General features: G+C 30.5%; 2 protein-coding genes and 1 long non-coding RNA gene across 17 annotated transcripts; 2 read left to right on the forward strand and 1 right to left on the reverse strand.

The window, feature by feature from the left end:
• Window positions 1-391: 391 nt before the first annotated feature.
• LOC410987 lies at window positions 392-5,465 on the forward strand. Of its 2 annotated transcripts, XM_394462.6 has the most exons (11): window positions 392-923; window positions 999-1,073; window positions 1,143-1,284; window positions 1,437-1,559; window positions 1,690-1,841; window positions 1,957-2,073; window positions 2,181-2,241; window positions 2,344-2,636; window positions 2,746-2,877; window positions 3,005-3,223; window positions 3,306-5,465. In XM_394462.6, exons 3-11 carry the CDS (start codon window positions 1,163-1,165, stop codon window positions 4,433-4,435), a joined length of 2,349 nt encoding a protein of 782 aa, XP_394462.2. In that variant the 5' UTR covers window positions 392-923; window positions 999-1,073; window positions 1,143-1,162; the 3' UTR covers window positions 4,436-5,465. The 2 variants fall into 2 exon arrangements, with proteins under 2 accessions (XP_394462.2, XP_026295962.1); XM_026440177.1 differs by lacking the exon at window positions 1,437-1,559 and having other exon boundaries at window positions 922-1,073.
• Window positions 5,466-6,343: 878 nt separating this feature from the next.
• LOC410986 (dorsal-ventral patterning tolloid-like protein 1) lies at window positions 6,344-16,826 on the reverse strand. 14 transcript variants are annotated; one of them, XM_026440179.1, is made up of 16 exons: window positions 15,753-15,851; window positions 15,055-15,142; window positions 14,864-14,962; window positions 14,458-14,635; window positions 14,316-14,342; window positions 14,012-14,223; window positions 13,140-13,347; window positions 12,831-13,039; window positions 12,339-12,570; window positions 12,050-12,235; window positions 11,713-11,958; window positions 11,409-11,629; window positions 11,134-11,316; window positions 10,923-11,049; window positions 10,623-10,807; window positions 6,344-7,588 (listed from the first exon to the last, which is right to left on the reverse strand). In XM_026440179.1, the coding sequence occupies exons 3-16, from the start codon at window positions 14,952-14,954 to the stop codon at window positions 7,203-7,205; spliced, it is 2,691 nt and encodes an 896-aa protein (XP_026295964.1). In that variant the 5' UTR covers window positions 14,955-14,962; window positions 15,055-15,142; window positions 15,753-15,851; the 3' UTR covers window positions 6,344-7,202. The 14 variants fall into 14 exon arrangements, 12 of the variants coding, with proteins under 12 accessions (XP_026295964.1, XP_006569409.2, XP_026295963.1 ...); XM_006569346.3 differs by having other exon boundaries at window positions 15,082-15,142; window positions 15,497-15,782; XM_026440178.1 differs by lacking the exon at window positions 15,753-15,851 and adding an exon at window positions 15,497-15,743.
• Window positions 16,827-16,836: 10 nt separating this feature from the next.
• Window positions 16,837-18,414, forward strand: LOC113218727. The gene is made up of 2 exons (XR_003304531.1): window positions 16,837-16,911; window positions 17,078-18,414. It is a non-coding gene; the product is annotated as an uncharacterized LOC113218727 (long non-coding RNA).
• Window positions 18,415-21,040: the final 2,626 nt, after the last annotated feature.

Genomic DNA, 21,040 nt, shown 5'->3' on the forward strand with positions numbered 1-21,040 from the left:
ATATTCTCACAATACCTTATAAATAATTGGGTCATCAAATTGATAAAAAAATAATGATATACAAGAAAAATAATAAATTCGTTTAAAATAAAAATAAAATATAGAGTATATTGTGAATGAAAAATAATTTTTAATATCTTAAATTGCTTAGAAAAAATCTGTTAGAAAAATATTAAAATTCCTTAATTTTTATAAAAATATTACTAATTAAATTATTTTATCATAAATTTTTAAAGTATTCGAATATTTTTGTGAACTGTTGTTTCTAAACTCATTACTCTAAATTTTAGAAAACATATCAAATATTCTGTTTTTTTGCGCGATCGGTAATTTATTTCGTAAAATTTTATAAAATGACATATCTATTCTATATCTTGTCTGTGGTATGTATATAACCAGTTATGCCACCTACGCGAACGCACACCGCATGCATAGATAACGTAACCTTATTTCTCGATCGTGATATGTCAAAAAAATATCTACATGACATATCGATATAATCGAGTACGCAATTACGTACATATAAATTTACCCATAAAAAAAAAGTTTTGTCTTCTTGGTTTTTATAGAACTTTCGATTCTATATGACATACGGAATCAAATGATACGAACGAAGTATTCGATTATTGTTTCGTATGTATGTATATTGCCACGACTTTCATTTCTTTATTCGAACGATTTTTGTAAACTTTTTTTCCAGTTATGATACTTTAAGAAATTATTAAATATATGTAAACGATATTATTACATTTGAGGATAAATGGCAAAATGATTTTAGTTATTTTTGGTCCATCAATCATTCTATTCTTAATGTTTAAATATTATGCAAACACATCAAATATTTAAAAATATATATGCAATGCAACAATATAAAAATGTAATACAAAAACAAGATTTTAAAGAAAAAGAAATGAAAGAAAGAGGTAAGATAGAAGTGAAAACATAAAAAACAAGAAACCAAAAAAAGAATTGAAAAAAATAATATAATATTTCTCCAGTTTACTGAAAATATAAAGCTACAAAATATAAAGAGAAAGTTAATTGATTCTCTCACAATGTGACTTGCTTGGAAGGTAATTGTTATACTTTATAAAATTGATGTTTCACTTTCTAGAAAATTTTAAAATATTCTATCTTTTTAGGAACTAATATATGCCATAACATGATACAACCTTTTCTTGAGGAAGGTGCCTGGTGTTACTGGGTTGTGTCTGTTGGAGCGTTATTGTGCTTTCTTGGTCTCATTGTTGCTTGTATTTGTAGCTGTCGTCGCAACGAAAATAAGTAATTGATAATTATATTTATAATCATTATTTTTTAAAAAAACATTATATATATACATATTATAATGATAGAATTATAGTTCATATTGGAATTAACAATATGGCATATTATATAATTATGAGAACATGTTCGGTTATAATTCCTTTAAATAGGAATGAATTTCTTGGCCTTGCTGGAATGGTAACTCTAAATGATTCTCAAGACGGCTTTAACGGGATTTCGATGACAAATACTCTTCATATAGCAACGCAAGATATTGTTGACAGTGGAAAAAGGTTTCTGCTATATATAAATACACATATTGTATTACACATAATCTATATATAATATAATCTTTGAAAATTTTCATATTTGATGAATGATTGTCTGTCTTGAAATTGAAAAATTTTTGTGTTGTGTACATAGGTCAACTGGTGCCAATAGAAGTCTTCCAGATATTCCAAAAGACAAAGAAAAAAGACACGAAAATACAGATGCATCTGTATCTCAAGATATCTATGAAATCACTGAAACAATCGGTGATCATTCGGAACTCTATGCCACCGTTCAGGACACAGGTATCTTTAATAATAAATTAATATTTATTTTTAAATATTTTAAATTTTTAAAATTATTTTATTAAACGTATGTCTTATCTTTTTTTAAATAATAATATTATATGTAATTCAATAGGAAAAGAACAAGTATCTGAATTGAATGTGCCAGAAATTTTACATCAAAATCCATTAAATCAAAAAAACTCTGATAATGAGTATTTAAGATTTCCATCGTCTCCTAATTCGGAAAATGGTACGAGTGCATAAATGATTTTAATTGTTATATTTATTTCTTTTTTTTTCCTAATATTTAATATTTAATTAAATCATATCTATAATAATTGTTTATATTTATTCCAGTTGAACATCCGTATGCTCAACTTCAAAATGTTCAAAAAACCGAGGCTAATCAATTAAATCGGTAATAATTATACTCATACATATAATAATAATCTTTATATATATATTTTTTTTATTATATATTTTTCTAACAAAAATAAAAAATTAATATTAAATATTACAGAAATAACATCAAACAAGTTATTGATGTTGAGAAACCATCAACATCAACATGTCAAATTAATGGAAACCCAGTTGCTCCCCCAAGAACTCGCCGCTCTTCGTCACATAATTCGCTTATATCTACCGAAACTGGCCCGTGTGATATTCAAGCAGCTAATGCTATATCCGGTGGAGTACAAGCTAATCAAGATTTACCTTATATGACACCACCTTTATTGATGTTGCTTCCTCAACCACCGCAATCTCAGTCAAATAATCTACAACAACATTTTAGTGGAGATTCTCAAGATTCTAGTAAATATTTTGTTCTCTCATATCAAATCAGTTCTTGATAATATTTCATTAATTTACATTAATTGAAATGAAAATTAATATATTTTCTTTTCTTTTTCATTTTATACAGAAGGATACACGAGCATCAGCGTAAGAGAACCTCTAGCTAATATAATTGCACAAACAAAGACAATTTGTCGACAGAGTCAATCCATTCGATCGTCTATGGATCCCCATTACGCAACAGTGTCGGATGACTCCGGTATATGCATACATTCATTTGTAATACGGATATGATAACAATTAATTTCTAGGAAACGTACTCTTGTATTATTTCTTGTATTTTTGCTTTTTTTTTTATCATTGATGAATATCATTTCATTTGACAGATGAGATGTATGCTGCGATCGATGAACAAGATAAGGTATATACTAGCGGTAGTGAAACATATGCTCAAATACAACCGACGATGACAGAGGTTCAACGAATACAAAATGAGCAAACGTTATTCTCTCGAGTTCCGTCTCGTTCTGATGAAACATTCCCTGCTCCGCAACCTCCAAGCGTCGACAGTTTACGGCATGTTGCACACGCTCATTCGAGACAAGGTAAATAGTTAGTAATTATTGCCAATTCATTATACATTCATATCTACTTTTATTTTTTTATTTGAAACTACCTCGCCTGTAGCTTCATCCTCAAGTGCCAATAGTTCTATTGTAAATCCTGGATCACCGAAGCCTGAGAAACGTCAAGCTAATTCTCCATTACCACCTCCACCAGAAGGAACGATAGAAGTATACGCATCGATTGATAAAAGGACAAAAAATGAGGATCGATTGAAATCGACTTTGTCTAGTGGGAAATCTCTAGAGGATATGTATGCTAAAGTGATGAAGAAAAAGAAAGATGTTGAAGAACAACAAAATGACGCACATTCGAGTTCTCAAGGAATTCTACACTCTGAAATATTTGTTCGGAAGCCAAGCTTTGTTGAAAATAATAGGATTTCATCGTCTAGTCATGATTCCATGGAAATACAGAAAAAGGAATCCGATTCTGTCGATAATGGCAACCTTCATCTAGATGGAGATATTTTAAAATCATCTTCCTCGTTTAAAAATGGTGATGATGCGGATTCATCAAATTTCCAACTTGGTCATAATTATGAACCTATGAATGATTTGCAAATTAGACACTCAACAATTCGCGAACCCTGTGATCCGAATTACGAAATGTTATGTCCGCAACAAAGGGTCTCTGTTGAGGCTATACCAGATTATCAGCAAAATGATAGTTCCGTATCAATTTCTCTACGGAATAATAATACCGATTTGCCAACCACTTCTACTTCTCCTTCTTCTTCCGCTTCTTCTTCTTATTCCAAACCGTTCAAACATCGACAAATTAGTAACGCTAGCAGCGAAGATCCCGGATATGAGAAAGTAAGATTAAGAAACAGATGTGAAGTAGATCCAGATACAGATTCGGAACCTAATTATGAAAGTATGCCGCATGATACAGGAGAACCAAATTATGCATCAGTTTGTCGACCCGGTGATAGCGATACAGATCCCAATTACGAGTCTGTTAATCATGAAGATCCTAATTACGAAAGCGTGAAATATATGAGTGTTACCCGTACAGAAGAACCGCCATATGAGCAAGTGAACACATATAAAGTCGAACAGAATTCTAGTGGATATGAGAAAGTAAAAAAGCATATATTGTGTAACACTGATTACGAACAGATTCATCAGAATCATTCGACTGATTCGATTAATGGGGATACCGATGACGAGCAATACGTGCAAGTCTAGTCTCTTATTTCTTCGTTTTATTTCTTTTTTGTGTTCTCTTATATGTTTCGTTATATTTTCCAACATGTATCATACGCATTTTTTTTTTTTTTTGACTGGCAATTTTTCTTCTTTTCGTATTCAATATTTGTAAAATTAATTGTTCAAGCCCGATGTACACAAGCGAAATAACATTATTGCGATTCCAACTACAAAAGATGCCAAACTATCGTTACAAATCCGCAACGGTGTCACTCGCGTGCCTCTAACCTTAACCTATAATTACATACAACTACATCACATGGAGGAAAAACACGAGTTCACATCGAACTTCGTTCATAATAGTTACTAGATGTGCAATAATGATACGCATTATTTACTTTTAATTATATATAATTTTAATAAAAAAAAAAATGAATATTAAATTAAAATTTATAATAATTAAGTGAATAATGCACTTCATTTTCGCCTTAGTTCGAATTGAAAATGAAACGGAAAAAGAAAATGAGAGTTCGTTACTTCATTGTTTCTCAACTTACAGAAACAAACTTATTTATTTATAAGATTATTTTCTTCTTCGCTATCTCCTTTTTCTTTTTCTCAAATGACAATTTTAATAATTTGTAAATTATTGGAATATGTATTCTGTATATAATTTTGTGCATTGTAGACATAAGGTATGTTTTCTCTTTTTTTGAACACATTCATTTTGTTTAAAATATATCTCGCATAAATCAATAACGACGATGATAGTATAAATTACATATGTGTTATACACATGTACGCTTTTGAGCATAGCACAATCTTGCTTACGGCGCTAATTTACAAGAGATAAACAATGTCGTAATTAAATGCATTCATATTAAATGCAACGATTTGTATTCTTTTATATGTATTTTTCACGAAGTCGAATGTCTTTCGGTAAAATAAAAGATATTTAAAAAAAAAAGAAAAAAAGAAAAAACAAGAAATATTTTCTTGAAATTCTGTCGAAAGATTGAATTCAATCACATAATCCAAATCATAAATATAATATATCATACACAGATTACATCGTGTATTTTTTTATTCGTAATTTCTATTTATCGGAAATGCAATATTTCACGCCTATCAATTTTCTTCATTTATTATAAACATATACTTAACTATATCTTTCTTTTTTTTTTTTCATTTTTTTTTTACTATTATTATCATATTATTTATTTATTATTTGAGTTATAAACAAAAATTCCTACTTGTTTTTTTTTAAGAATTATATATTTGAATATAAAAAAAAATAAATAGCGAGTAAAATAAAACTTAGCTGTTGATACAAGTTACTCGATAATTTTTTTTTCATTGAATATGCGTGTTATCATGTTCATTTTTGATCAGTATAAAATTGTATAATGTAATTATCATAATAAATGGCAGCATTTATCGATTTCATATATGTCATTTTATATGCATTGTGTGTTTTCTTAATAATTGCGTTTCATACATTGTATACGATAGAATATATTCATGTCATGATATATTGGATCTATATTTAAACAAATTTCATGATAGATCGAAAATATTTAAAAAATATTGGAAATTAAAACATAAATAGGAATTACGTTAAACGGATAATAAATTATGAAAAGGGAAAATAAAAATAAGGACATGTTTCTTACATATGTACATATATATATATAGTAATTTTATGAAACCATATATAATCATTGCATCAAGGAATAAAATATAGTTATATCATTTTGTAAACTCAAATCGGTTATTCAAGATACGTGTAATATCATTCAATCTTTAAATCTGAAAAATGAAGATAACAATTGATAAATCAAAGTAAAGAAATAATTCGCTTACTAATTGCTTACTCAAAAGATCACGTTCACGTAGCGTGTAAATATGTAATGTCCTATGTAAACAATTATGTAAAGATTAATGCACGAATGCATTATACAAGAAAAGAATACAAATAGTAATACAATCTTCTATTTAATCAGAAATTTCAACTAGATGTAAAAATGTAATTCTGTGTATTTTTACATAATCTCCGATTATTTCCATCACATTGAATTTGGTAAAAATTATACAAAATAAAATAAGAAAAAACAAATGTCGACTCCTATAATTCATAGATTCGTGATATTAAATCTAAATTAACTGGACATAAAAATGTTCTTCTTTTTTTAATTTTATCCGCGACAAAATAACCATACATATTTTTCATTCAAGTTATTGCCAATGCACAGATTATAACCTAATTTTTATTTGTCACATTTTTTTTTAATCAATCCTTGGGATTTCTTTACAATCATAAATATAAATATCTCTGTAACTATGATAAAAACATTCATACGTATATAATCTTTTTTAAGATATTTAAGATATTTATAATAATGTTCATATATTTGCACATATTTTTTAGATTAAAAATTTAAAAACAATAAATAAGCTATAAAACAATAAAAATAACGATAAATATTTAACTGTTTAAGATTGTTTAACAGTCTGCGAAAAAATAAATAGTATACACGAAAAATGCCATAAATAGTTTTTATCGCCAATATATGGTATTCGGCAATAAATAAATAATTTCGTCTTATTTGAATGCAATCGAGCATTATATTATTAAAAAATTTTTTCATGTAACAATTAACCATAAAAGCGCTTCATCGAATTCTTTTGTGGAATGAAGTGATCGACCAATGATAATTGCGATAATATCGATCGAGAGAACAAAGTGAGACATTTCTCGCTGAACATGAATAACGCAACACGTGACATTAAATAAGATGGCACAATGTCACACACTATTGACACTGCTAGCTTCTTCGACATCGCTCTCGCTCATTGGACTAGTCGATGATTCTAAATGATATTTTGAATCGTTATTCAAATTTTGATAACGTTGTTGTTGTTGTTGCTGCTGCTGTTGCTGTTGTTGTTGTTGTTGCTGCTGCTGTTGATGATGATGATGGTGATAATGGTGGTGATGTTGAAGAAGATTTTCATCGTGATAACACAAATGCCTATCGTCTATGCGTTGGCGTAAATCGTTGAGGTGCACAGTCTGAACTCTTCTTTTCAGCTTCCGATGACAAAAAAGACAAATGATCAATGCTATTAATACAGCACCGATGGTATAACCCGCAGGAACAGCGTAATTATTTTTCTGTACAACTGTATTACCTGGAATATAACAATTTTCTTGTCAAATTTTTTTCAATCAGCATTCTTTTTTCTTTTTTCAGCATCTCTTTTTTTCTAATTTGTAAGTCCCTTAAGATAAACAAGTTTGATCGACATCGAGTCCTTTGTTTTAAAATTTTATTTTATATTATTTTTTTTCATCGAATTAAATCAATTTTTATTACACTTTTAAACGGAGACGACAAGTAAAATAATTGCGAAAAGAAAATAAACGCGACAGAAAGTGCAGTCAGAAAGACAAGTATGTGTAATCGTAAGTAAGTTGAGAGTCGTCGGCAACTAAGTCGTTCTCGAGACTATTGAATTTAAGATCTGTTATACACTGTCGACGAGTTATTTAGTAACGACTTGGAAAGATGGAAAATTAATGTAATCAATCGTATTATCTTTAAAAAGGACGAAAACATTTCTTTTACATTCTTACTTTTTCATAGTAAAAAATTTATTGGTTTTTTTTCTTAATATGTTTGTTACCATCATTTTGAAAAGAAATTTGATCATTAATATAAAATGTGTAATGAGTGAATAACATTTTATTTTACTATACAAAAGTATCTATATTTCGAATTTACTGTTCATGATATGATATAATATATACATAAATAAGAAGGCCAAAATTATTATTAAAATAAAACAGAACTGTATCATTGAACAAAAGAAGAAGAATATCACTTTTTACACTTTTCTTCTATTTCACGAAATATCTTGTTAGTGAACAGTCGAATGTTGTCTCTTGAAAAGGAACGTGTATGTAGCGCAGGATAAATGGTAACAAACGTGTCAAGAAAATTTCATATTTAATACAATATAATCTCTTTCCATATTCTATTCTATATAAAACATTCTTTAAGATAACAACAATTTTCGATTATCGAATTTATTGGTAATCGATAATTTCAATCTCCATGTTTAATCTCCTGGATTTCGATCTCTTTCGTCCGTCACTGCGACATTCGACAATGCGTAGCAGATCTAACAAGGAAAGGAAACAGTGTGTTTGTGAATACTTTGTAAGGAAGAAAGTACACGTGTGCGAGCTCTCGCAAGAGAAAGGGAGAAGAAGAGAGAGTTCGCGAGTTCACATGCTATTGTAGTATATGAATAAATTTGCATTCACTGTAATCATGCATTTTTTTTCGGTAAACTTTGTGTAAAAAAAAAAACAAGGAACAATTTTAAAAGATAAAACAAAAAAATTGTGATTCCTTCCTGAAATCTGTGTAATTGAGAAAATAAAAATAAATAATTACTTACGGAATGTTTATCGTGACACTTGTAAAAAATTGTATGCATAATTAATAATCAAATTCAAGAATTTTTATAAAATGTGTATAATTTATAATAAAAAAAAAAACAATGGAAGGTAGATGCGAGTGATTTTACATTTTTAAATTATATACATATGTATATACATATATATATACATATATATACATATATATGTATATATAAATGATTGTGGATCATATTTTTTCTTTCGTTTATAATCGTACACACACGATATAGATTGTCTAGCCTGGATCATAAAATAGGTTATAATTCATGTTTTTGTATAAAAATTAAGAGCAATGTGCAATATTGTGAGTGAACTCACGTGATAGGGGAGATCATAACATGCCGGATCGTCGGAAGCTTCATGAAGGGCTCAGATGGCCACGAACACAAAGCACAGAGAGAGAAGAAGCATGGCAGAGACTCCAGCCAGTGCTGGTGACAATGGGGCTGATGCTGCACCTGCGACACCACACACAGTCATTCACCCACGCAATCTCTCCATTCTTTCACCTATACACACGGCTACCTACTACTTACCTAAAATATTACACAAATTTTTATAATATACATAAAATTTATAGTACATACTCGTCAGTTTTTTTTTTTTTATTCAATGTTTCTTTTCGATTTTGTTTCTTTCTCTTTTTTTTTTCCTCTCTCTTTCTGAATTTTCATTGCCCTATCCCCATTGCTATACGTATCGTATTACAATCATCTTGAAAGGCGTGTATTGTATATACGCGTGTGCAAGATAAATATCGAATACACGAGAACTTTCTTCTTCTTCTTCTTATTATTATTATTCGAAAACAATTTGAAACTTTGAAAATGATTTACACGATATCTTGGAGCAAAGAAAAAAAAACTGAAAAATACATGCCTCGTGCAGAATTTACTAATCTTTATTATATTTTAAAAATGTATTTCTTTAAGCCGCCTGCACATGTTAAAATATGTTGCCATGCATATATTGATTCTTCATTCTTGTGTTAACAGTATACAATTTATTATTTCTTAGATATTTAACAAAAATTGATATACCAAATATACATATATATATATAAGCAAACCCTGTTACCGATTTAGAAAATTTATACAAACTCGATACGCATATTGCAACATGATTCAACATGTGGAAGTTGTTTTGTATTTCGATTAATGATGCCAGATTTTACAATATATATATATATATATATATATATATATATATATATATATATATATATATATATATTATATATACAATATATATATATTGTTTCAATTCACGCAATCAATTCGTAAGGTACACCATAACAGATTAGATTTTAATTAATATCACGTGATTGTATATGTGTATACATTTATAGTAGACGCGTGCATACATACACACTCGCGTATATGCATGCATAACATATACGTGAGAAGGATTAATTAAGGATAGTAGTACTAGTATATTCAGTAAAAAGAGAACACGCTTGAAGAATTTGTAGAGTAGTAGAATAATCAAGTATCTATTGAACGAGATTCGAAGAGAAGATACATATTGAAATTCGAAGATATATGTGCGCATATATGTTGTGTATATACATTTTATACGTATAGCGTACGTATGACGTCCACGCGTGGCGAGAACGTATAACTCAACAGATTTGTACAACTATGAGTATAGGTAGAAGCAAAATAAAAGGAGATAGAATCCAATCACATATTTCTAAAAATATTGGCTTGATATTTCTCTAACGTTTACGAAACTTACAATTTTCTTCATCCGAATTATCAGCTGGGCCACAATTATAAACCTCATTACATCGAAGCGACTCTGCAATGCAGTATTTATTTTTGCTGCAGAAAAATTGATTCTGGCAGTCGGTATTTGTGCTTACTTCCGTCCATATTGCTTTAAATCCCAGTTGTCCAACCGCTTTGTCGGCCAATATAAAGCTAAAAGGAAGGAAAAAAAAAAAAGAAAAAAATCAATGCTCGAGTACTTTTTTGAACGATCGCAATTCGTTCGATTTATGAATTATGAGAGAAAGCGAGACAAGGAACAACGAACCTAAGTCGCATGTTGTTATCCTCGGAAAGATAAGTCCATTTATCCGACGTTTTCACTCCGCATAACTCGATAGGCGTGGACGATATGGAATACCACATGCGCAGTACAGCAGCTGGACAACCACGAACTAAAAGGAAACGTTTCTTTTTAATATCGTATCTTCAAAGTAATTGTGAATGAAAAGGAAGAGAGAGAAAAAAAAAAGATATACCTGATTGGTCACCCTCTACCGAAAACGATTCAAAATTTAACAATATTCGCTGATTCGGTCGAACTTTTATAAACCAATTGCAAGTTTTACTTGCCATATTTCTCGCGGGTCCATCGTACTTGTTTGGAAAATTCGGACTGGCGATAATACCATAATTCACGCTACTTATATTCGATCCGCAATCTGTAACGTAAAAATTATATGAGAAGGGAAAGAAAAAAAAAAAAAAAAAAAAAAAAGATTCGTTTTGTTTCACATCGAAAAATCGTGGCTACCTCCAAATATAGGTTTTGCCACTTCGAACGTGTAACGGGCTTTAAAACCGCTATAAACCAGTTCCGAGTCCGAATGGAGAATTACTCTTAGACCGAGAGCACCGAGATTCGACTCGACGGGTCCTGGCGCCGTGTTACCGCAGTATCTACCTATCAATTTTTCCGTATTGTCCCGATACATGTTATATATTTCCAACCAATCATCTTGACAAATTTCCATTCTGATGATATGTATATATAAAAAAGAAAAAAAAAAATGAATTATAGAATATGACAATAACAGGGAAGAATCGAGGCAACGTACCCATAATGTCCATCCGTCACGTTCATATTTTTCGTTCGAACTTTAAAATAATCAAATATTAAGGTAACTTGCTCGTTTGGCGTCGCTAAGAATAAATATGTGCAATTTGTATCGCTTGGATAATTACTAGGATGCCGAGGAGAATTAAAATCTCCTCTTTTGCGAGAGGAACTGCGGTATGTAAACGTACAGCTGCCGTCGGGTGCAGCGGTTCCCGGTATTTTATATTCCGTTTCGAAGGTGTACCTATAAATATAAATGCTTTATATATATGGCTCGTTATAGATTATAGATGGTTCGGTGAAGATATTGCAAATTTTAAAATTTTTAAATTTACCGCGCTTTAAAACCTTGCCCTTGAGATTCTCCGCTGCTAAACACCATCACAAGTCTCGGCCCATCGCTAACTACGTGGTTCGGATTGCTGTTCACGCCGCACAATTCGTAATCAAATTTGTCGTAAGAATCCGTCGCTTCTTGCCCTTTTAAGTATAACTTTAAATATCCATCGGTACAAGACGAACTATAGAAGAAGCAAAACAGGATAAATATAAAGGAAAAGAAGAAGAGGAAAAGAATTAAGAAAATTTAATATTTAAATATTAATCATAATTAATTATACTTACTCTCCTATCGTCTTATTCTTTGATATATTAAATGATGAAAACTCTAATCGAACACGTTCGAGATGCTGCGAATCTTGCATTCCATAAATGAAATACCGACACACGACCTTCGGTATGTACGGATATGGAAAGTTTGGGCTAACAACTTGTCCAGACGATTCCTTTTTACTTAAAATCTTCTGATCACATTCCGATCCTCGTATATGCTCACCCTTGTTAGCGGTTATGAAGTCTGAATGGACAGAGACACACTCGAAATTATAAAAAAAAAAAAAAAAAAGAAAATGAATAAAAGAAAGTCTTTTTAAATTTCCTATTATATTTATCCCTCTCCTTATCCTTTATATGATTTAAATCAATATAAATGTCTCGTATATTATTTTAGAGTTTTTATTTTATTTTGAATGCGAATTAATTTTTCATCGAGTTGTTTATTAAAAAGAATAATTGACAGAAAAGTTAATCGATCGATATTGGAAAGTTTCGACTTACCTAATTTAACAAAACTTTCTGAGAATTCAAAGATGCCCTTGAATCCACGATTTTGCGTATTGGCCGTACGTTGAAGGGTAACAAACAACACGTACAAACTAGATTCCGACGAATACAATACCAAATTTCGCTGTTGACCGCAGTAAGTTCCTATAACGGCCGACGTATCGTTTAAACCGTCGTACACTTTTACGTAATCCAAAGGACAGCTATTCGACATACGAAAATCAAGTTAACAATCAAATCACGTACTCCTCTCATTCAATTGATATTATTAATTAACGATCAATTGCACAAATATTTACATACTGTTGACCTCCGAAGAACAAATCAAAGTCCCGGAACTCGAGTCTCACTCGTTGCGATTTATTCCCGATAAATTGATAACTGCATACAATACCCTTTGGATATGTGCCAGGATACGTAGGAGATAATATATTACCATTGCGTTTATGTTCCGAATCTACCGTGAAAGAGCATGGTGTGCTGGGAGCTGGTGTTCCCACCTCGTATTCAGCTGAGAACGATAATTAATAGAAACAAAAATAAATATCATTTTTATTTGTGTATACGTGTAATAATGCACGCTGCTGTTTTCAATTGTTCTGTTTACTGCTGAAAAGAAGTCTCATGTTACGTGCAGAGAGGTCACCTTTCCCCACTCCCAACGCTTTGTTGACACTACGCGCTAGAGAAATAGAAAACGCTACGTAGAAAAGTTGTAATGTAAATATTGAAAATCGTACAAATTATTTTCATTTATAAAATTCCATCAGGATAATTATTTAAATCTGAAATATTTTCGAAATTATTAATTATGCTTAATTAGCTTATATAATTATTATTTTTAATTATTTACGAATACGAATTTATAAATTAAATTATTGTTATAAATCATAATTAGTCTATATATATATATTACGAGAAATAATAAAATTTTTATATCGATATGTTAGAATATTCTAAATTTTACGCCAATGCATTGAGGTTTAGATCATCGTTTTATTGCTTCTCTTTGTCACAATTGAATTAGTATATGTGACAAAATAAAACACGTTAAAAAAAATAGTTCCCTCCCATAATAACCAATCAAACCCACGGTTCTTCTGCAAAACTTCTTTCCAGCAGTATATGGGGCTTGTTAATTGAAAATTGAAATACAAATTAAATAATGAACATACATGAATTGATAAAGGCATAAGTACCGCTGAACAGGGTAGGTAACGTGATATTTTTATCAGTGTAAAAACTTAGAGCAATTCCCTGGTAAAGAGAAACACGCCTACGAGGTGGGATCGGGCCACAGAAACGACCACCGAAAGGCGTTTCTACCAATTTGCTGGTATTCTCCGATCGTATTTCCGCATACACATCCATATATTCGTGGGCGCAACTGAAAACCAAGTTTTTCCTAGTTCATCTGTGAACAAAAATGGTATGGCCGCAAGCAAATTATGTCGACACCTAACAGACATAAATACTTACGCGGGTAATTCTCCAACAGCGGATCCACTGGAAAATTTTTACAAGAAAATTGATAAACGCACACAGGAAATTTGAAGAAAAATGTGGTAACGTAATGTAATTGTACACTTGCTTTGAGTTTAGGAAAAGAAAAATTACTCACTCTGGAGGTGTTCCCCGAAGGCCAAACGAATTAAATATCAGTTCGACTCGTTGTCGTGGCCCAGCAAAAAACGTGTATACGCATTGTCGAGAATCTCCGTCGTAATTAATCAACGTTGGCGCGTGAAATGTTCCATTCGGTGGTCCATCAGGTGTGCTTATAAACTTTTGATCACACTCTGTAAAGTAATCGAATCGTCTCTGTATTCTTATTTCTTACCGATCAATTGATACAAATCAATATTTCAATAAACTATTAAATATTTCATGGATAAATCATACGCCACATATTGTCATCATTTTATTATATATATATCCTTCTATCTTCTCTTCGTTCTACTCTTTCTCTCTTTCTTGTAAAAAAAATGATTATTATCATTGATCATAATCTATATGTTACAACTAACCTGTACTACTGTGAGGACAAAGTAGCAAGAGCAAGATAAAAGTAGTAGAAATCAAATTATTCCCAGAGACATGCCAGAGTACTGAAGCCATACTATATCCTAAGAATACACATTTGCATTTTGTTCAATCAGTATTTCGATCGAAACCACGATATACTTTTCCCGTTATTATAGTAAAATTGTAGAGAAACCATTAACAGCGGCCACTGTGATTTTACCATATCGTCAGTTTCTATTCCACGCATAGAAAAAATGCGAAACATCGATTCTGAAAATCATCTGGAATTATACGAATTCAATCTGTTATGTAAAGTTAAAATTAATAATTGAATTAAATAAGATCACATACATATTACATGTAATAAGCGTATCCTATTTTTACAAGCGTTGCACATGAAAAATTATACGATTATACGAACTACATTAATTGTGGATTAATAAATAAATATTTTTACAGATGTTTACGTTTTAGATGAATTCAGAAAAGAAGAAAAATAAAATAATGGTTGATCAGTTTTGTTATGCATTGCAAATGCGAAATCTATCTTAATCTATGTTATTTAATCGCAATTTGTATACAATAAAATACGTAAAGAAATGAATTCTATGTAACATAATATAACATAAACATACGAATGTGTATCAACTTAAGATCTTGAACACGTGTTACGTTTAATTTGCCACACCCTCGGAGTATAAAACATTGTGCTTTTTCTGAGATTCTGCGCAACTACTTTCATAATTTTGATTACAATATATATTCGATTGGATTCGTTTGTTGTATCTTCTTGTTATACAATATACTTAATTGTTATTGTACTGTTTAACGTAACTTTGAAAAAATAAAAATAAAAGAGAAATTTTTAATGTTTAAAGCGTTTTGACTAACCGCCGTCCAGAGTCGCTTTCAACCCTCTCATCTTCGTTTTGTATATATATGGTATGTATTTCGATATGGGTCAATAACAGCAGCGCCTCTAGTGATAAGTGATAAATTTGCACGCCATGTATTAACCTCTTTTCCATATGAATGTAAACGATCTATCACCTTATAAATTTATAATAAAAAAATAAATAAGAAATAAAAAAAAGAAGGAGAATATTTTATAATGATGATACGATAAATTTATATAAGGCAATTTTTAACTTTTTAATCTTAAATAAAAAATAAACTCCACGATATATCATGTGCAACTTGTTAAATACTGAAAACAATCTTAAATTTTTTTCTCTGATTCTAATAAAATATAAATGTACAATTAAATTATTTACAATACATTAAATCAAACATTTAAATGTAGAAATTTTTTGTTTCTTTTCATGAAAAATATTTTGTAGCTATATGTATACTATATTTAAAATATATATATATAAGTATATAATAGATACGTACCTTAAAAAACTATGTTCAAATTTGAAATTCTTGATATTCCAACATTAAATTTATAGGATTAAATTCTTCAATGTTGTTCGTTATAAATGTTTCTCTCTTTCTTTTTCATTTGAAGGTATAATATATACGTATGCACATCTCATTTCGTATTATATACGACAATATTTTTGAAATGACACATTGAAGCGTGAAAAGACAACTGAGGGTAAAAAAATAATGCACTTATATATTGAAAACGCGCTTGTTGTACATTGAATTTCTTTTATAAGATTCATACTGTCACGATTCTTTAAATTATCACATCTAATAATATGTAAATAACATATAATATGAATACAATATCGTTTTATCGAAATTAGATTATAATTAAGAATAGCAAGACAGGTACTTGATACATGCCGGTATATAATATATCGCGTATGAATATACGGATAAATATTTATGCACAAGATCGGCAAGTAATTGACAAAATAAAAAAAGAACTGAAGAAAAACTGACGGAACGGTGCAATAAGCGTAACGTTAAACAATTCTTAAACAGTCAACTTCTACGGAGGTACTGGCTACCTATTATCTATACACGCCCCAACGATGGACGAGAGGTCGCTAAAGTCAATTCACAAGAGTGGGGAGGAAAATCAACTTAACAGATCTAGGTACAGTAAGAATACAGCAAATTTTTATTTATTTACGTGAAATACCTGTAACATACATTTATCGAATACGTTTTCGGGAAAAAAATATATTCCAATTCACAAATTCATTAATAAATTCATTAATAATTGTGTGAACAGTTAATTACGAATATGGTTATGTTTTCAGAAAAAATAATTTATTGCACATCGAGTATGATCAAATTTAAGAAAAGGATTATATATAACTATAATAATGAAATTGTTATTGCTTAAATCATTACTGCGACTAATAAAGTACATATAAAATGATAATTTCCAAATTAACCTCTTTCGGGATGGTTCAGTTTGATACATACACATGATAGATGCTTATGCATCATTTACCTTGTAATTTTCATATTAATGACTACGTTTAAATCCTAATATCAATTTGTAATATTTTTATATTTTGCTCGTGTTTTACAAGTCTCATCTCGCCGAGATACAGTTAATGTACAATATACAGTTAGATGATATTTCCAAAGTCGCTTAATTAAAATTTATAAATCGTTAGATTGACAAATATAAGAAGAAAAAAGATACAGAATAGTTTCAGCTTCGAATATCATCATATATATACGCATGGAAGGAAAAACCGGAATGGATAATGTGGATAAAAGAAGAGGAGGAGAGAAAGTATGTATTCTAATATATAAATATATGTATATAAATAAATGTAGCATCGTTTAAGAAAGGTAATTCACATACAACTGTTTATTGAGACATGTAGAATACATCTGGTCATACACAAAAATCTTTGACACTTTAAATCAAGCTCCTAGCCCGAAAAAGGAACCATTTCAACATTATTTTAAATTCATCAATAATTATTACATTTAACTACGTCACACTAAAATTAGAGACAACTTTTAAAATTGCAGGAATTAAAAAAAAAGCAAAGCAATTGGAAGATGATGAATAATAAAAAGAAATCTGAAAACGCAATTATCAACGATAAAGGAATTTGGTCATTTGAAATTTATCGTTCACTTTTAGCCATGGAGCTGACATGTGGCATGTGTGGCGCGAGAAACATAAACCGTTCATATATATGTTCATGTGAATAGTGTTACGTACATTTTTTCATTTTTTTTTTTTTTAACATTTTTCTTTCATTTTCTTTCCGTACAATTGTTCACTTTTGTTGTTTTCCTCATTAGTGCTAAATAACATCACGTCACAAAATGCATATCCGCAGGAATATAATATATAATATATTTATATATAATTAAAAAACACGTCTTTTTGGGCCGTTATTAACATAAATTGAGCGACCCAAAAATCACACAACATCCGCTTGACACGGGCCAACCAAGAAAAGTCAAGTTCCCAAGGATGTGTGCCGCAAATTAGGGCAATGACCGGGTAAAAGGGTGCGCGCGGCTACAGCATCGTCAGCCACAGTGGTGCATTATCCTAAATGCGACCGATAACCCCCAGGCACCCCAGCTGCCACACCGGTCACTTGTATAAAATAGCAAAGGATAAATGATATAATATTGGGGCGCCTTGAACGCTGGGGTAGGGCCAATATCGTAACGCTAGTACCTAGATCAGTCTAAAGTCTCGTCACCGTGAACTGCTTCCGCTTTTGCCAGGTTATGCTTCCTTGCCCCCGCAAGCTGAACATTTCCTCTTTTTTTCGTTCGTTCGTTCGTTTCTTCGTTCTTTCTTTCTTTCTTTCTTTCTTTCTTTCTCGCATACTTGCTTCCTATACCTGCCTGCCTTATATTAGTATATTATCTTCCTCTATTATAATTTCGAAGGAAAACCAGAATTCTTTTATATTGAAACGTTATTGTGTTACAAAAACCCACTCAGTAATAATTAGCAATATCATTCTTATTATATCGTTAATATTAATATTATTATATCCTTGATATTATGTTTTTATAAATAGGATGTGTAGGTAAGTAGAATAGGTAGGTATAAAATATGTAAGTGAGAATAATGAATTACGAGGAAAAAGGATTAAAGGAATGAAAGGTAATAATATTGATTCGTATGTATAAGGACAGTAATTTTTTTTTTTTCTCGATTGCTGGCTTCTTCCGTTTCCCTCTACTCTTTCTCTCATTCTCTCGCTCTCTCGCTCTCTCTATCTTTCTCTCCCTCACTCTCTCGCTCATTCGCTCGCTCCTCCTTCCCCACACGCACACGCAGACGCAAACAGTCTTTCTTTCTTTCTTCTCATCCGTCCATCTTTATCATTCACCTTCAAACAAATGCTTTATCATACCCTCCCCCTCCCCTTTTTTTATCCATGCATCTATTTCTTTCATTTACACGATCGCATGACCGGGGACAGGAAGTAGAAGTGAGGGAACTTCGATCGTTGGATTACTGCTGCGCGTCATCGCTACCAAATTTGTATCAATGACGAAATAAAATCGGACTTGAGTAATTACGAATAAAAATGTGCAACAAAATCGTTGGTCGATACGAGTTCATTCTAAATAAATCGATCACGATAGAGATTGTCGTTTAATGAGAATTGATCGATTCGAGCTTTCAATGAATACAGGAATGGTGGGCATTTCTTTCTTTCTTTTTTTTTTTTCTTTGTTCCTTGCCTTTAAGTTTTTTTTGATTCCTTCTCATTCCTTTTATTAATCGGACACGGAAATGCATTTCTCTCATACCTACTTCTGTGTGCATTGTATCCAATAGGGCCAAAGTACATGCTAGTTTTTTCTTTCTTTCTTTCTTTCTTTCTTTCTTTCTTTCTTTCGCTGATGCTATACTCATAATAAGACAATACAGTGATATGCAGTCACTTCGTTACAAATGAAATGATCTCTCGCAACATTTTTTTCAACTATCTTTCCGTCACAATTCGGGGGGGGTAATGTGTAAAACGCTATTTAGGCTTCGCTTTTATGTTTTTTTTTGCTTTTTTTTTTGCTTTTTTTTTTCCTTTTTTCCATTTCAATTATTTCTCCAGAACAGGGGGGTGTCTGGGCTCCAGGGACAGGGACCAACTATAGCCCGCATTTGCAACTCTTACTAATTAACTAACAGGCTAACAATAACAACGAGTCAACACTCAAAATGTGTGCTGTATGTGTTCATGCATTTGTAAACGCTGCGTACACTTTACACATCCTAAATCAATCCGTGACTATCATTATCAAATTCTGTAGTCAGTCGTTCTAGAAACAAACTTCTCTGCGATGTGGTAAGAACCACGCGATATATAAACGCAACATAAAAATTTTGAAAGTAAAATTTAAGATAAAAATACAAACGAAACATATAAGATATATCTTTCTTCCTAAACGTTTTTTGCTCGCCCGTACATATCCAACGGTCCTTTGTTCGATTTTTTTTTAATAATATTTAATAATTAATAATAATAATAATAATAATTAATAATAATAATAATATTAATAATAATAATAATAATAATAATATTAATAATAATAATAATAATAATAATAATAATTAATAATAATAATAATAATAATAATAATAATTAATAATAATAATAATAATAATAATAAAGATAAAACAAAAAGAAAAATAAAGGAAACAGAAGAAAAACAATAGAAACAAAAGAAAGAGAATTAAAGAGAAAACGAAAACTTAAAAAGGATAAATATGCTATAAATTTTAAATTCTAATTTTTCTACTATTTGGACATTGTCATTAGGAATTTTCTTATAGAAACGAATTTTTTCCTAATCAATTTTCTTTTGCTTTTTCAATAGTTTTTTTTTTTTTCTTTCTCATTATTTTGATTTATATATATATAAATATATATATATATATATATATTTTTTCCTTTTTTTTTTTTAATCTGATCCTTGTCGCTTGATCGTAATCGAACAAATGTGAAATATTTTCACGTAGAACCGTTGATTTCTAACCGCATCATTTCTTCTTTTTTTCTATTCAGTGTAAAACCTGCCTGACCCTTAATAATAATAATAATAGTTTCACTGACTGTACACATTATAGACCAACAATAGAAGGTCTAGCGGCGCTTGGCGCGCTCCACGCATCTCACACATACACACGCGTGTACCTATATATGCACACTTGCACAAATCACATACACAACACATACACCCTTTACGCGCGCGCGCGCGTACACACACACACACATAGG

This window comes from Apis mellifera, linkage group LG4 (genome assembly GCF_003254395.2).
Source record: "Apis mellifera strain DH4 linkage group LG4, Amel_HAv3.1, whole genome shotgun sequence".
Classification (NCBI taxonomy): domain Eukaryota; kingdom Metazoa; phylum Arthropoda; class Insecta; order Hymenoptera; family Apidae; genus Apis; species Apis mellifera.

Excerpts from the sequence above, each read along its gene's own strand:
- LOC410987 (XM_394462.6), top strand. The coding sequence starts at position 1,163 with ATGATACAACCTTTTCTTGAGGAAGGTGCCTGGTGTTACTGGGTTGTG. Across the intron at positions 2,074-2,180 it reads GTCTCCTAATTCGGAAAATG|TTGAACATCCGTATGCTCAA; the intron begins GTACGAGTGCAT and ends TATTTATTCCAG. Across the intron at positions 3,224-3,305 it reads ACACGCTCATTCGAGACAAG|CTTCATCCTCAAGTGCCAAT; the intron begins GTAAATAGTTAG and ends CCTCGCCTGTAG.
- LOC410986 (XM_026440179.1), bottom strand. The coding sequence starts at position 14,954 with ATGGCTTCAGTACTCTGGCATGTCTCTGGGAATAATTTGATTTCTACT. Across the intron at positions 13,040-13,139 it reads TTGTTCTTCGGAGGTCAACA|CTGTCCTTTGGATTACGTAA; the intron begins GTATGTAAATAT and ends TATGTCGAATAG. Across the intron at positions 11,630-11,712 it reads GTGACGGATGGACATTATGG|AATGGAAATTTGTCAAGATG; the intron begins GTACGTTGCCTC and ends ACATATCATCAG.